This window comes from Tachypleus tridentatus, chromosome 6 (genome assembly GCF_004210375.1).
Source record: "Tachypleus tridentatus isolate NWPU-2018 chromosome 6, ASM421037v1, whole genome shotgun sequence".
Taxonomy (NCBI): Eukaryota; Metazoa; Arthropoda; class Merostomata; order Xiphosura; family Limulidae; genus Tachypleus; species Tachypleus tridentatus.
Window position 1 is genome coordinate 192057 of NC_134830.1, and position 13276 is coordinate 205332.

At 34.9% G+C, this 13276-nt stretch overlaps 1 protein-coding gene across 1 annotated transcript in view; it reads right to left on the reverse strand.

The window, feature by feature from the left end:
- Window positions 1-13276, reverse strand: part of LOC143254460 (lachesin-like) — a 53559-nt gene that overhangs the window by 21640 nt on the left and 18643 nt on the right. The window contains exons 2-3 of the mRNA XM_076509643.1: window positions 5383-5590; window positions 3726-3896 (exon numbers count right to left, since the gene is read on the reverse strand). Of these exons, the coding sequence (XP_076365758.1) occupies window positions 3726-3896; window positions 5383-5590 (379 nt within the window). The remainder of the gene's footprint in view (window positions 1-3725; window positions 3897-5382; window positions 5591-13276) is intronic.

The following is a 13276-nucleotide window of genomic DNA, read 5'->3' on the forward strand; positions in this document are numbered from 1 at the left end:
ATAAGAAAATTATTATTCCCAAACCAACGTATAACACTTTTACATACAGAGTTTCCCAAAAATAAATATACCATAAAGAAAGTTGACTAATTAATGTCTTTATCGCTTGAGATAAGAACATAATTCAAAACGAAATTTCTTCTGAAGACTCGTTGATTTTATTAAAGTGAATTATATTATTTTTGTTACCTAGGTTCTTTATCATTATTTGATTGCAGGTTTTAGAACAGACTCTCTTTGTGAGAACCGCTGAAGAGTTCGCCCCTTTGGATTTCAGATTTTGGGTCTTTTGAAAACAGAATTCTACCACAGGAAACCAAGAACTCTTGAGGAATGGACATTTCGTATTAATTTTATCTGTTCCTACAGATGTGATGGAAAACTTATTCTCCGAACGGAAATGGAGAATTAAATTGATTATAGTTACTAGTGGGAAACACGTAGAAGTTTAACAATCCAAGTAAGTACAACTTACAAGCCTTCAAAAAATATTTTGTTTTTAATTTTGTTTTTGTCTCAAACAATATAAATTTTATTCATTTTTCTTCATGGTATATTCTTATTTTGGAACACCTTGTACTCAAAATTTAAGCAGTACATCAGTATTGTGATGCTTTAGTTATTAGAGTTGGTCACTCATACTTTGATATGATATATATGCATATATTATCTAATTTTAATTGTTATATATATGTATATATTATCGAGATGGTGAATTATCGGTAAAGCACGATTATTTATACATTAAAAGACCCAAGACTGAAGAACAGATTTTATTTTAAAATTATATTCGTACCACGGATCACAGTAAGCCGAGCACCAATATTTTAGTTCTATACGATCTCCTTTAAATAAAATAAAAAAAAACAATTCTAATTTGTTTGACCATATAAATTATTTCAGTCTAGCCATAATATTTATATACGTGTCTTTTTAACACTTTTACTGCTCAGTTCTTGTCTTTGATATACTCGGTTTTTATGCCTCTTAAGAATATAAACAGAACCAAGGACTGCAAGAACAAAGATGTAAAAAACTGGCTCGTATCCAGAATTTTTTTTTACTGGGAAAGGGGAAGGCATTATAATTATAGGGCAGAAAAAATTCTGTCACTTTAAAACACATTATACTAAATTGAAATTTAAGTGATCTAAATTGGATTCTGTGTAAATGGTGTTTGTTTTGTACTAACGTAACAAAAGTAACATAAATAGTAAATGAATACAAATCTATGCGTACAAAGGTATTGAAAAACAACACCGAATGGTCCATGCAGCATTCTATTCTTAATAATATAACACTATACTTAATAATACAATATCAATATATTACATTCACTGAATTATCAAACCATTACTCTTAGATACATAATTGGAAAGTAAAAGAAAAAAAGGCTTGGCATGGCCGGGTGGTTAGGGCGCTCGACTCGTAATTTGAGGGTCGTGGGTTTGAATCCCCGTCACATCAAACATGCTCGCCCTTCCAGCCGTGTAGGCATTCTGATGTTTTAATCAATCCCATTATTCATTTGTGAAGGAGTAGCATATGATTTAGCAATGGATGGTGATAACTAGCTGCCTTCCCTCTTGTCTTTCACTGCTAAATTAGGGACGGCTGACACGTAATTCCAAAAACAAATAAAAAATTTAGAGAAAAGTATATAAGGAACGTAACATTACAGATCCATCATAGTGATGTCTTCGAATTATCTTATTTATTATTATGTTAATTATTATTGCTATTACTTACATTATTATTTATGAATGTATCTTATTACAGATTTCAGAATATACTGTGTTTTTGAGCAAAATTATAACAGCAGGCCTGCTCTGGAATTTTAAAGTTTTTCTTGTGAAGACTTTAATTCAAACTAGCTTACGATTAGCCAATATTTTAGTAAGCTAAGAATTTTTACATGCGGGTGCCGACCTACACGTCAACACTTTAGGAAAAGTACGTTCGGAGAGAGGGATTCGAACCCATGACCCCCAGAGCATGTTGAATGTTAGTGTTACAAGCCCTAAATATTAGCTTTAAGCCTCAACGGGAATTTCTTTGTTTTGTTTGTTTCTAGAAAAACACAAAGCTACCCAGTGGGCTATCTGTGCTGTGCCCTCTTTTCAGCGTTATAAACTTATGAGGTCAGAAAAACCTCATCAACATAGCATTGTAAATAAGATTATAATTTTCGTTTAAATTAACTTTTCTGCAAGTGATAACAGTTTTAAATATGTTTTCTGCACGTCAGAAAAATCAGCGTCGATGGTATTTGTTTGTTTTGAATTTCACACAAACCTACTGAAGGGTTATCTGTGCTAGCCGTCCCTAATTTAGCAGTGTAAGACTAGAGGGAAGGCAGCTAGTCATCATTACCAACTCTTGGGCTACTCTTTTACTAACGAATAGTGGGGTTGATCATAACATTATAACGCCCCCACGACTGAAAGAGAGAGAATGTTTGGTGCGACGGGGATTCGAACCCACGATCCTCAGATTACGACGTCGATAAGGATTTAATTAATGTTGATATAGCTTACGTTAATGATGGGTTAAAAATAAAAAGGTTTTAACTTATTTGATTGTTTAGTTGGAGTTGGCAAATCTCTGTCCCTTTCTATCATGTTTATAATATGAATCTTTGGAGAGAAGTGACTGTGTAATAACCCTCTCTCGTGGTTATAAAAATGAACCTTCAGAGAGGTATGAATGTGACAAAGCAGAAGGTTAAATAAAAAAGTGTTTCGTGGGTTTACTTTCGTGTAAACAACATATTAAGCAACGATTTTTCTACATTGTTGAAAGTATGTTATTTACCCGATAATAATAACAATATGGCAATGGTTTCCAAATACTCGTTTGTACCGAGTATTTTAACATTTGGTAATATTATGAACAATATTTATGTATATGTATTTTAAAATTGTTGTTTCCACAATTAGACTTATGACGTATGCCATGTTCAGGGATATGTTTATCGTTTGAAGGTCATTACTTTTCTTGAATTATGACTGTTTTTTATGCCTTACATGATTTCTAAGATCCATAAGTTAACATAGATTAGTAAAAACGTTTTAATGCTCAAATTATAGTCTCCATCTTGGATTCCAGCTTCTATATAAATTATTTTATGATTAATATAAACGCTTCCCTGTCACACTGAAACATTCTCTTAAACAAAATGGCGTCTACTCTGCCTCCAGTATCCATTTACTTCTTTGACTGATTAATTTAAGTATTCCATGCCCTCAGTGTCACATTCTGTTTTTAATTTTTAAAAAAGACTGAATTCGTGGTTTAGCAACATCTACTCTACTTTCGTTATATAATTGTTTTTACTGTGAAATCCTAAATATAAAAGTTGTAGATAACCAGATGAATCAAGTTTCAAAGAAAAATAGAATCGAAATTGTAATATTAATTCATTAGTTCTAAAAGGTTTCTGTAATTTAGCTTAACACGAATTTTTTAGACTATCTACATTATAATTTGGTACATCTAAAGACACTTACCACTTCCCAATTGTACATCCATCTAAAGACACTTACCACTTCCCAATTGTACATCCATCTAAAGACACTTACCACTTCCCAATCGTACATCCATCTAAAGACACTTACTACTTCCCAATTGTACATCCATCTAAAGACACTTACCACTTCCCAATCGTACATCCATCTAAAGACACTTACCACTTCCCAATCGTACATCCATCTAAAGACACTTACCACTTCCCAATTGTCTTTCTATACTCAGTGGCACTATTGGTTGGCTGTCCTCCCGTCGCCAGGTGATGTTAGGAGTAGGATAGCCTTTAGCCACACATGTCAGTGTCACGTTTGACCCTTCTTTCGTAATCATGTCTGAACTCGTGTTTTCTCTTTGAATTTCGGGCGGAACTAGAAATGAGTATTGTAAGTTTCAAACTATAATAACCATGACACCATCATATTTCCTTCAGAAATAAGGACATGATAATAGTTTAAACTTATCCATAATGTCGAATAATAATTATGTGATTTTTATCATATTTGAAATATATTTGCTACAAATATTTTAAGAACATTTAGCTTATCGTTGTCAACGGCGATGACATAGCTTTAATATCAAAATAATTCTAAAGTGATACCACTGGTAACACTTTGAAATTAGACTCGTGTTATTTCAAATCTGGGGTACAGTACTCTAAAGACGATTCTGTATATGTGTATATTTGTTAGCATCCATCACTCAGAGTTGGCTAGCTCGATTGTCTTTACTTTTTGTATTGTAATGGAAAACTGACCAGTGGCGAACAAGGAAAACTTTGATAGGATTTTTTCCTGAAAAGATAAATAAAAAAAATATCTTACAATAAAGCACAATTTTACGTCTTGGAAAGACTTTTGGTTTTGAGTGAAAAGACACAAGTGCTTAATAAATTAAATTAAATGAGTCAGTTATTACCTTCTGTAAAGCCAGGTACATAATTAGTAGTTAATGAAGTAATTAGGGTTTTGATAACAAAAGACAAAAAGGAAAAGGAACATTATATAGCTTTGCTTTTGTTTCAATAACAGGTATCCTCAACTACAATACATAATTCACAATTTGCATAGATTCAGAAATTTTAAAAAAAATCATATTAACAAATGTACTAATTTCGTAATACCTCCTTTGACTAACCAAAGAATATTCTCCAAAAACGTGTCATACAAGAACGGATTATCTGTTTGTTGTTAAGAACAAAGCTATAAGAATCAGGATTAGCACTGATCCTTCGGGTTGCGAGAGTGAATTTAAAAACAGAAAAAGAGTCCGACATTTTACAGACTTTTAAATTTAACTTTCCGCCACTCGAACTACTTTTATTGATTATTTTTCGGTTTTTTTTTTGGGGGGGGATCATTATTGCTTCTAGAACAAAGCTAATGAAAAAACCCTTTCTGGTTTGTTAATCACTCCTTCATTATTGTTAACTAAAGGCATTGTTAAGCTCGATTCAAATTCTAACCAATTGTATTTTAGGATCACTGTCTATTGTATTTTAGGATCACTGTCTGTTGTATTTTGGGATCACTGTCTATTGTATTTTAGGATCACTGTCTATTGCATTGAATATTATTTCTAAATGGTCTTCCATGGTGAGAGATTTTATAGACCATACTAACTAAAGTCTTCGAAGAGGGATATCTCAGCTGTCATATAAGTCTTAACAATTTGCTTTTTACATTGTATTCACTAACACGCAGATTCAACAACTCGCAAAACAATCAGAATACAAACAAATCACAACGAATGTAATACTCCTTCGGCAGCATTCTATGTACCATTTATCGTCACCTCAAAAAAAAAAATCAAATTCTGAAATCTTTATCGTTTATTGAGTTATTATTGTTTCCTTACACACTACATCCAAATATCCGACTTGACTCATCATTGGAGCTGTATTCACTTGACACATGTAGCCCCCTCTATCGGAATCTTTCACGTCATTTATTTGCAGAACAAAATTCCTGTTGTCAACATGATTTAGACTGATCCTGTAGTTTCTGGTAATCACGTGATCGTGGATAGAGAGTATGGCCTTAGACTCCACTTTTATCCAGGCCGCCTGTTGAGAAAAGAAATTACATTAATAGGACCGAAATCCAGCAATATAGAAATAAATGATTAGTATGTATTACAGTGTATTACGTGAGTAACCATTCCCACTGAGCCAGCAATAGACAAGAAAAGAACCAGTGCGAATTTCATAGATGACTGTACCAGACGAAGTTGAAGGTGACATCTATTATTTTATTTCGGTTTACGGTGGTTTCATCCAGTGTCTTCGTTCCTAAACTTAAATCACTCTACGACAAGCTTAAGAAAACCGTGATTTATTGGGTGGATTTCAAAGCTTTTACACAAATCGATCCAATTACTGGATGGAAGCAATCAACCGAGATAATCAATATACTTAACGACAGAGATAGAAATGGCTAAATCTAGTAATGCCTCATTTAACATGTGTCACAAACAATTCATTAGCTTTAATATAGACTATAGTGAACAAATGTTTTTTATATATTTTTGACAAAGTACAATTGCGCCTCTATTATTTTTTTTTCAGTCTTTTAAGATATCCACGTAAAACAAAATAAATATTTATTGATCGTAAATCATGTGAAAACTTAGGAAACTATTAAAGGTGAAACTTATTCTGAATTTATTCATGAAGTTATAGACTAGAAGAAAGACACTAGTCGGCGATATCCATCGCCATCTCTTGGGCTTTTAATCTAATCAAATATTAGAATTTGACGACATTCTTATAACGCTTCAGTGTAGATCAAAACAAGCAGGTACCCATGCAATGAGAAAGGTCTCTACGATTAATTACACTAATTTATCAGCTATATAGGGGCTGAATGTGGTCATGTGGTTGTCGTGTCGGGCTGTAGTACGTAGGTCCATGGTTCGAGACGTAATGGCGCTAAACATCTTCCGCACTTTCAGCTCAAAGTGCCTCTTAAAAGTAACACTCGATTTTGCTATTCGGTTCAAAGGCCGAATAAAGCGCCTGTGGCGGCGATTGCCTGCTTTGTTTGCCCTCCTCGAGTCAGTAGCTGAAAATTAAAACGGACATAACTGACTTAGTCCTTTAGCCCACGAGCGAATGAGCTGTCATTTATGTTGAAAGTTCCAATCTCGAATCTTGCTTCACAGGTACTATACACAGGTTTCAAGCAGAGGGAAGTGAGAGGTTTTTAAACTTCTTCCGTAATTTTTTCTTAACCTTAATTAAATAGCATGAACTAGTCAAAAACAGTGTAATCCGGACAACATAAAGTAGTCAAAACTGTGTCACCGGACAGCATGCCCTCCAGTGGCTCAGCGGTATGTCTGCGGACTTACAACGCTAAAAACCGGGTTTCGATACCCGTGGTGGGCAGAGCACAGATAGCCCATTGTGTAGCTTTGTGCTTAATTCAAAACAACAGCCAGACAGCATAAAGTAGTCAAAACTGTGTAATCCGGACAGCATAAAGTAGTCAAAACTGTGTAATCCGGACATCGTAAAGTAGTCAAAACTATGTAATCTGAATAGCATAAAGTAGTCAAAACTGTGTAATCTGAATAGCATCAAGTCGTCAAAACTATGTGATCTGAATAGCATCAAGTAGTCAAAACTATGTAATCTGAATAGCATAAAGTAATCAAAACTGTGTAATTTGAATAGCATAACGTAGTCAAAACTGTGTATTTCGGACAGCATAAATTAGTCAAAACTGTGTAATCTGAATAGCATAAAGTAGCCAAAAAATGAGTAATCTCATTAGTGTATAAAGTAGTCAAAACTGTAAATCTGAAGCAAACCATAACTTTTCATAAAAATGTGTTTGCTGTAATATTAACCGATAGTAAAAAGACTATAGATGCTAGGAACTGGTACTGTTGTCAATCATGTCATTCGTGGACAACAATTCGAAACTCGAAATATATCGGACGAACGAATGGGAAATATCCTCTCTGTCTGCATAAAACTTCCAAAAATTAAGAAATGTTGTCCAGAAAGTTAAATGTGCTTATTTGGCAACTGTTCAATACTGGAGTGTGTTGGAATAATATTATGACTTTTTATTATGACTCTTTAGGACAATATCACGTTCACCGTAATCTACAAATACAAGGGATGTGACAACAGAGAAAATTATTGAGTAAAAATTCTAAAAATGTGACAACAAAGAAATTGTAGAGAACAAAAATCTAAAGATGTGACAACAAAGAAAATGTAGAGTAAAAGTTCTAAAGATGTGACGACAAAGAAATTGTAGAGTATAAACATCTAAAAATGTCGACGAGAGAAAATGAAGAACACAAAAATCTAAAAATGTGACAACAGAGAAATTATAGAATATAAACATCTAAAGGTGTGTCGACAGAGAAAATGTAGAACACAAAAATATAAAAATGTGGCAACAGAGAAATTATAGAGTATAAACATCTAAAGGTGTGTCGACAGAGAAAATGTAGAACACAAAAATCTAAAGATGTGACAACAGAGAAATTATAGAGTACAAAAATCTAAAGATGTGACAACAAAGAAAATGTAGAACACAAAAATCTAAAGATGTGACAACAGAGAAATTATAGAGTACAAAATCTAAAGGTGTGTCGACAGAGAAAATGTAGAACACAAAAATCTAAAGGTGTGTCGACAGAGAAAATGTAGAACACACAAAATCTAAAGATGTGACAACAGAGAAATTATAGAGTACAAAAATCTAAAGATGTGACAACAAAGAAAATGTAGAACACAAAAATCTAAAGATGTGACAACAGAGAAATTATAGAGTATAAACATCTAAAGGTGTGTCGACAGAGAAATTATAGAGTACGACAATACGAAAAAAAAATATAAAGATGTGGCAATATAAAAAATGTAAAGATGTAGAACGGAAAATACATGGATTATGAGTATGAAAATGCAGGGCGTTACAATGTGTAGGTTGTGACAGTACAGAAAATATAGTTGAGTGGGATAATAGGAAAATGTACGGGAATAATATAGACTTTACCTTTGAAAAAAACAGTTGTTTGTTCCAGAATTACTGTCCAAAGCTACGGAAAGAGATATCCGCGCATAACCGTATTTAATTTTGAAGTTAGAGACCTGGTGGACAGCAGCTACGCGAGAACGACAACTCTTACCGAATAATCGTACTTGGTTGTCACTCTTATAGCACAACCGCAGCAACGGGCCACAAACCATGAATTTTCATATCTACAGTCCAATCACGCAAACCATTAGGCCTCGTACACTGCTCAGTTCTGATAAACCAATTCTACAATGGATTTAATTTCTTGAAATGTTTACATGTTATACGGTAATATTTGTACTTTGAATCCGAAAATTATATTAATTTTTTCTGCATCACGAACAGATGTTTTTACAAAACGTCATATTAGGCAACTTTTACATAAGTTGATCATTTTCATTGATATCAAGTCATATTTTGATATGCTTAAAATGTTGACAACCACTAGCTATAGATTTCTCTAGACTATTCGCGACGCAAGAGTCTTAGCGGTCTTACTAAAACCCAGGCCCGGCATGGCCAAGCGCGTAAGGCGTGCGACTCGTAATCCGAGGTCGCGGGTTCGAGCCCGCGTCGCGCTAAACATGCTCGCCCTCCCAGCCGTGGGGGCGTATAATGTGACGGTCAATTCCACTATTCGTTGGTAAAAGAGTAGCCCAATAGTTGGCGGTGAGTGGTGATGACTAGCTGCCTTCCCTCTAGTCTTACACTGCTAAATCAGGGACGGCTAGCACAGATAGCCCTCGAGTAGCTTTGTGCGAAATTCCAAAACAAACCAAAACTTACTAAAACCCAGACATAACAAACCTAATAATCAATGTTAGTTGTAGTGAAATAATAATTAGATACAAGTAAGATATTTTTCGTCCCTATTAAAATCTTTTGACGTGATAGAAAAGTAATATATTTTCGAAACCCGCGTAGCTAAATGATGAAAATCCGTTATTGAAACCAAAACAACTTTTATGAAGTTTAAATTTGCAGGCCTGTGTAACAATGCAGATTTGATAAACGTGTAACTTTAACATAAGTGTGGTTTTGGTCTATAAAATGTCATCAGGCGGGCATGGCAAAGTGGGTTAAGGCGTTAGACTCATAATCTGAGGGTCGCGGGTTCGCATCCCCGTCGCACAAAAATGCTTGTTTTTTCAGCCGTGGGGGCGTTATAAAATGATGGTCAATCCCACTATTTGTGGTAAAAAAATAGCCCAAGAGTTGGCAGTGGAAAGTGATGACTAGCTGCCTTCCCTCTAGTCTTACACTACTAAATTAGGGATGGCTAGCGCAGATAGCCCTCGAGGAGCTTTACGCAAAATTCAAAAAAACAGACAAACTAAATAAAACGTCTTTTTTTCTTGGAAACAAAAAATATGTAGTCTTGGGAGAAAAGCTCATGTTAAATTTATAAGAAACTTTCATGGCGTAAATGTAAGATCGATATGACTTGTTCGTTGGTTGTCAATACGATTACGTTTATTTCCGAATAAACATTTCAAAGTTTGTCCCACGTGACATCCATAACAAAATCCATTGGTTGCAGTTTAAATTTATTCACACATTTATCCTTATTTATCTCACTTTACCACTGCGAGATTAAACTGTATGTCGATTTGTAGTTTAAGTGAGGTTAAACCCTTGAGAAAGACCAGTGCATAAATAACACAACTAGAACTTTTAGACTGTATTCAGCGCTTGAGATGCTCAACCACATGAGTTTATTATATACTTTACGAAATAATTCAAACTGATTGTTTCATCATCGGAGTTTCGTTTTGCAAAAATTATAGATCCTCCGATGAAGAACGGAATATTAAATTAGCTGTAGTTATCACTGGGTTAATTTTCAATTATGATATATACAGGTAACTTGGTTTGAAAGGAAGTAATTGATAACCAATGAAAACAGTCACGTTGACAGACAGAAGACAATTTCTGTGTTATTTATAAGACACGACATACTAGTACAGAGGGACTGGGACACAATTTTAAGTAGTTGTTTTTCATACTCTAATAAAAAAACAAGAAAGCCCTAGTTTTGGTATTTTCCTTCTAGAAATGGACTTTAATCACATATGGAGTGACCAAATATCCCTACGTAGATGTATAGCTGTACATAATAAGGATGGCAACCAGTCTATCACCTCTATCATAAAGGTTTTGTTCACCTATGAACCGAATAATAATGCACCCAGAGCTAAAATTTCGTTCGTGTGAACTTTGGACCCTGTGAGCGCAGCCACGAATATTAGCCGTTAAGCCTTCCAAATACTGTAGTTGGGTCTCAAAGGTAACACCCACTGAGAGATGGAAACATATCGTCCATCACATTTAACTTCTAAGAAATAAACTTGGGTGCTCAGGTCCTCACGACCTCTCACTTCTAAAACTATCATTCACTGCACGAGTTCTGCAGCCCATTCAAATATGGACATGAATTCGAAATGAGGAAATGATAAAAACGAGACGCGAAAGAAAATTCGCTGAAGAAAGAAACTGATGTCCGGAACTTGGCGGATATCTAAAATATATGAATAACAAGGTCAAATTTAAGAGCACTTTGTAAATATAGGTTTACGATGATATAAAAATAATGGGTGTTTACACCCCTAATTTCAAGAATGCAGTACATCAATCAGATTCCGCCCTGTTATAAGATAAGGAATGAATTGTTTGTATGATATTATACCCAATCATTGTTTATGACACTCACTCTCTGAGCATCAGAAAAATGGTTTTCTTTGAAATTCGCGCAAAGCTACACGAGAATTATCTGCGCTAGCTGTCCCTAATTTAGTAGTATAAGACTAGAGGAAAGGCAGCTAGTAATCACCACCCACCGCCAACTCTTGGGCTACTCTTTTACCAACAAATAGTAGGATTGACCTTTACATTATAATGCCGCACGGGTGAAAGGGCAAGCATGTTTGATGTGATGGGGATTCGAATCCGCGACCCTCGGATTACGAGTCGCGAGTGCGTTAATCACCTGGCCTCATCAGAAAAATGGCTGCGTAGGCGAAATGCATTTTAAACCTGAGACAAATGAATAATATATTTTATCTTGTTTGTTTGTGCAATGTTTCATAACTAATGAAATAATTAATAAAATATTCAAGTTTAATTATTTTATTTTATGTTATTTACTTTTAGATTTGCTCTGATGTTAAAAGCATAAAAACTTCTATCTGGAAGAGTTTCAAATCTGTATGAACTGTGATGTATAGTTTTATACTAAAGGGATGCTAATTTATTAATTTGATTTTCATATATTTTATTTTCGGATCTACAGGGTGTCCGGAAACTCACTGTGCAGTTTTGTCTGTTAATAAATATATAAGTGCACAGTGATTTTCCGAACACCCTGTATTATTCCTTTCAAAAAATTTGTTGTGAAGTTTATTGTTAACAATATCTTATGATTACCGACAAGTTATATTTTTGAATTTCGCGTAAAGCAACTCAAGAGCTATCTGACATACTAAGGTCCCCCGCCCATGGCTCAGATGTAATTATGATGTCTGATGCTTTATACAGCTAAAAACTACTTATCGATACTCGTGATGGCAAAACATCAATAGCCCTCGAGTAGCTTTGTGCTTAACAACAAACAGACGGGCGAAACGGAGGGCAAATAATGAACAGTTCCCATCGCCAATTCGTAGACTACTCTTTAACAACAGAAACGTGGGGCCGTCACCAAAACATGCTCGCCTTTTCAGCCGTGGGGGCGTTATAATGTAACGGTCAATCCCACTATTGGTTAGTAAAAGAGTATCCCAACAGTTGACAGTGGGTGGTGATGACTAGCTGCCTTCCCTCTAGTCTTACACTGCTAAATTAAGGACGGCTAGCGTAGATAGCCCTCGATTAGCTTTGCGCAAATTCCAAAAAAACGAAAGTGGGATTCACCGACGTATCATAATGTTCCCGCGGTTGAAACCATGAACATGAGTGGTGAAGCGTTTGAACTCACGACTTCCAGATTATGAGTCAACGAAACCTCAACCCCAGGTCATGCTAAGCCACCGATGTGGCATCAGGCATCAACTGATATTGATATATTAGGGTTAACGTCGAAGACACTCTTAACGGCAATAATACAAACTTATTTCTCTATTAAAACACTAAAAAAAAGTTTAACTAAAACCAAAACTCTTAATGAAGAGAAACCCTTGAAATAAAATATATCTGAAAACGACTGGTATAGGTATTAACACTTCTGTTGATAAGGAGAAAACCTTTCTAGGTCATCTAGGGAGACTTTGCAAGTGACCGTTGCCAGACACGTCTTAGGGACGAGTATATAACGGGTACGAGATTGTAGGGCGTTGCAGTTAATTACAGGTATAAAGGTGATTTTATTGGTTTAATTTTAGTTTTAGTTGCTGTATAAGTACGGATTCTTTGATTTTGCGTTTGATACATTTTGAAAAAGTAAAATGTCCTCAAAATACGACCTGAAGGCCAGAAGCATGTTTGTTTTCAAAAGACTTTACCTCTCCAGTAAAGTTGTTGTTATTTATTAATGATTGCCTTTCAATCTTTTCTTTTGAGGGAAGAAAGAAATTACAGAAACTAAAAAGTGCTGAAAGTAATGTAGTGGAAAGAAGAAGTGAGCATAACCGCCACAGTTGTGCTAATCGTTATCCTTCCGAAAATATGATTGACCGTCAGAATAGGCCGTGATAAAGGCTAGAAAATTTTGATGTCAGGAC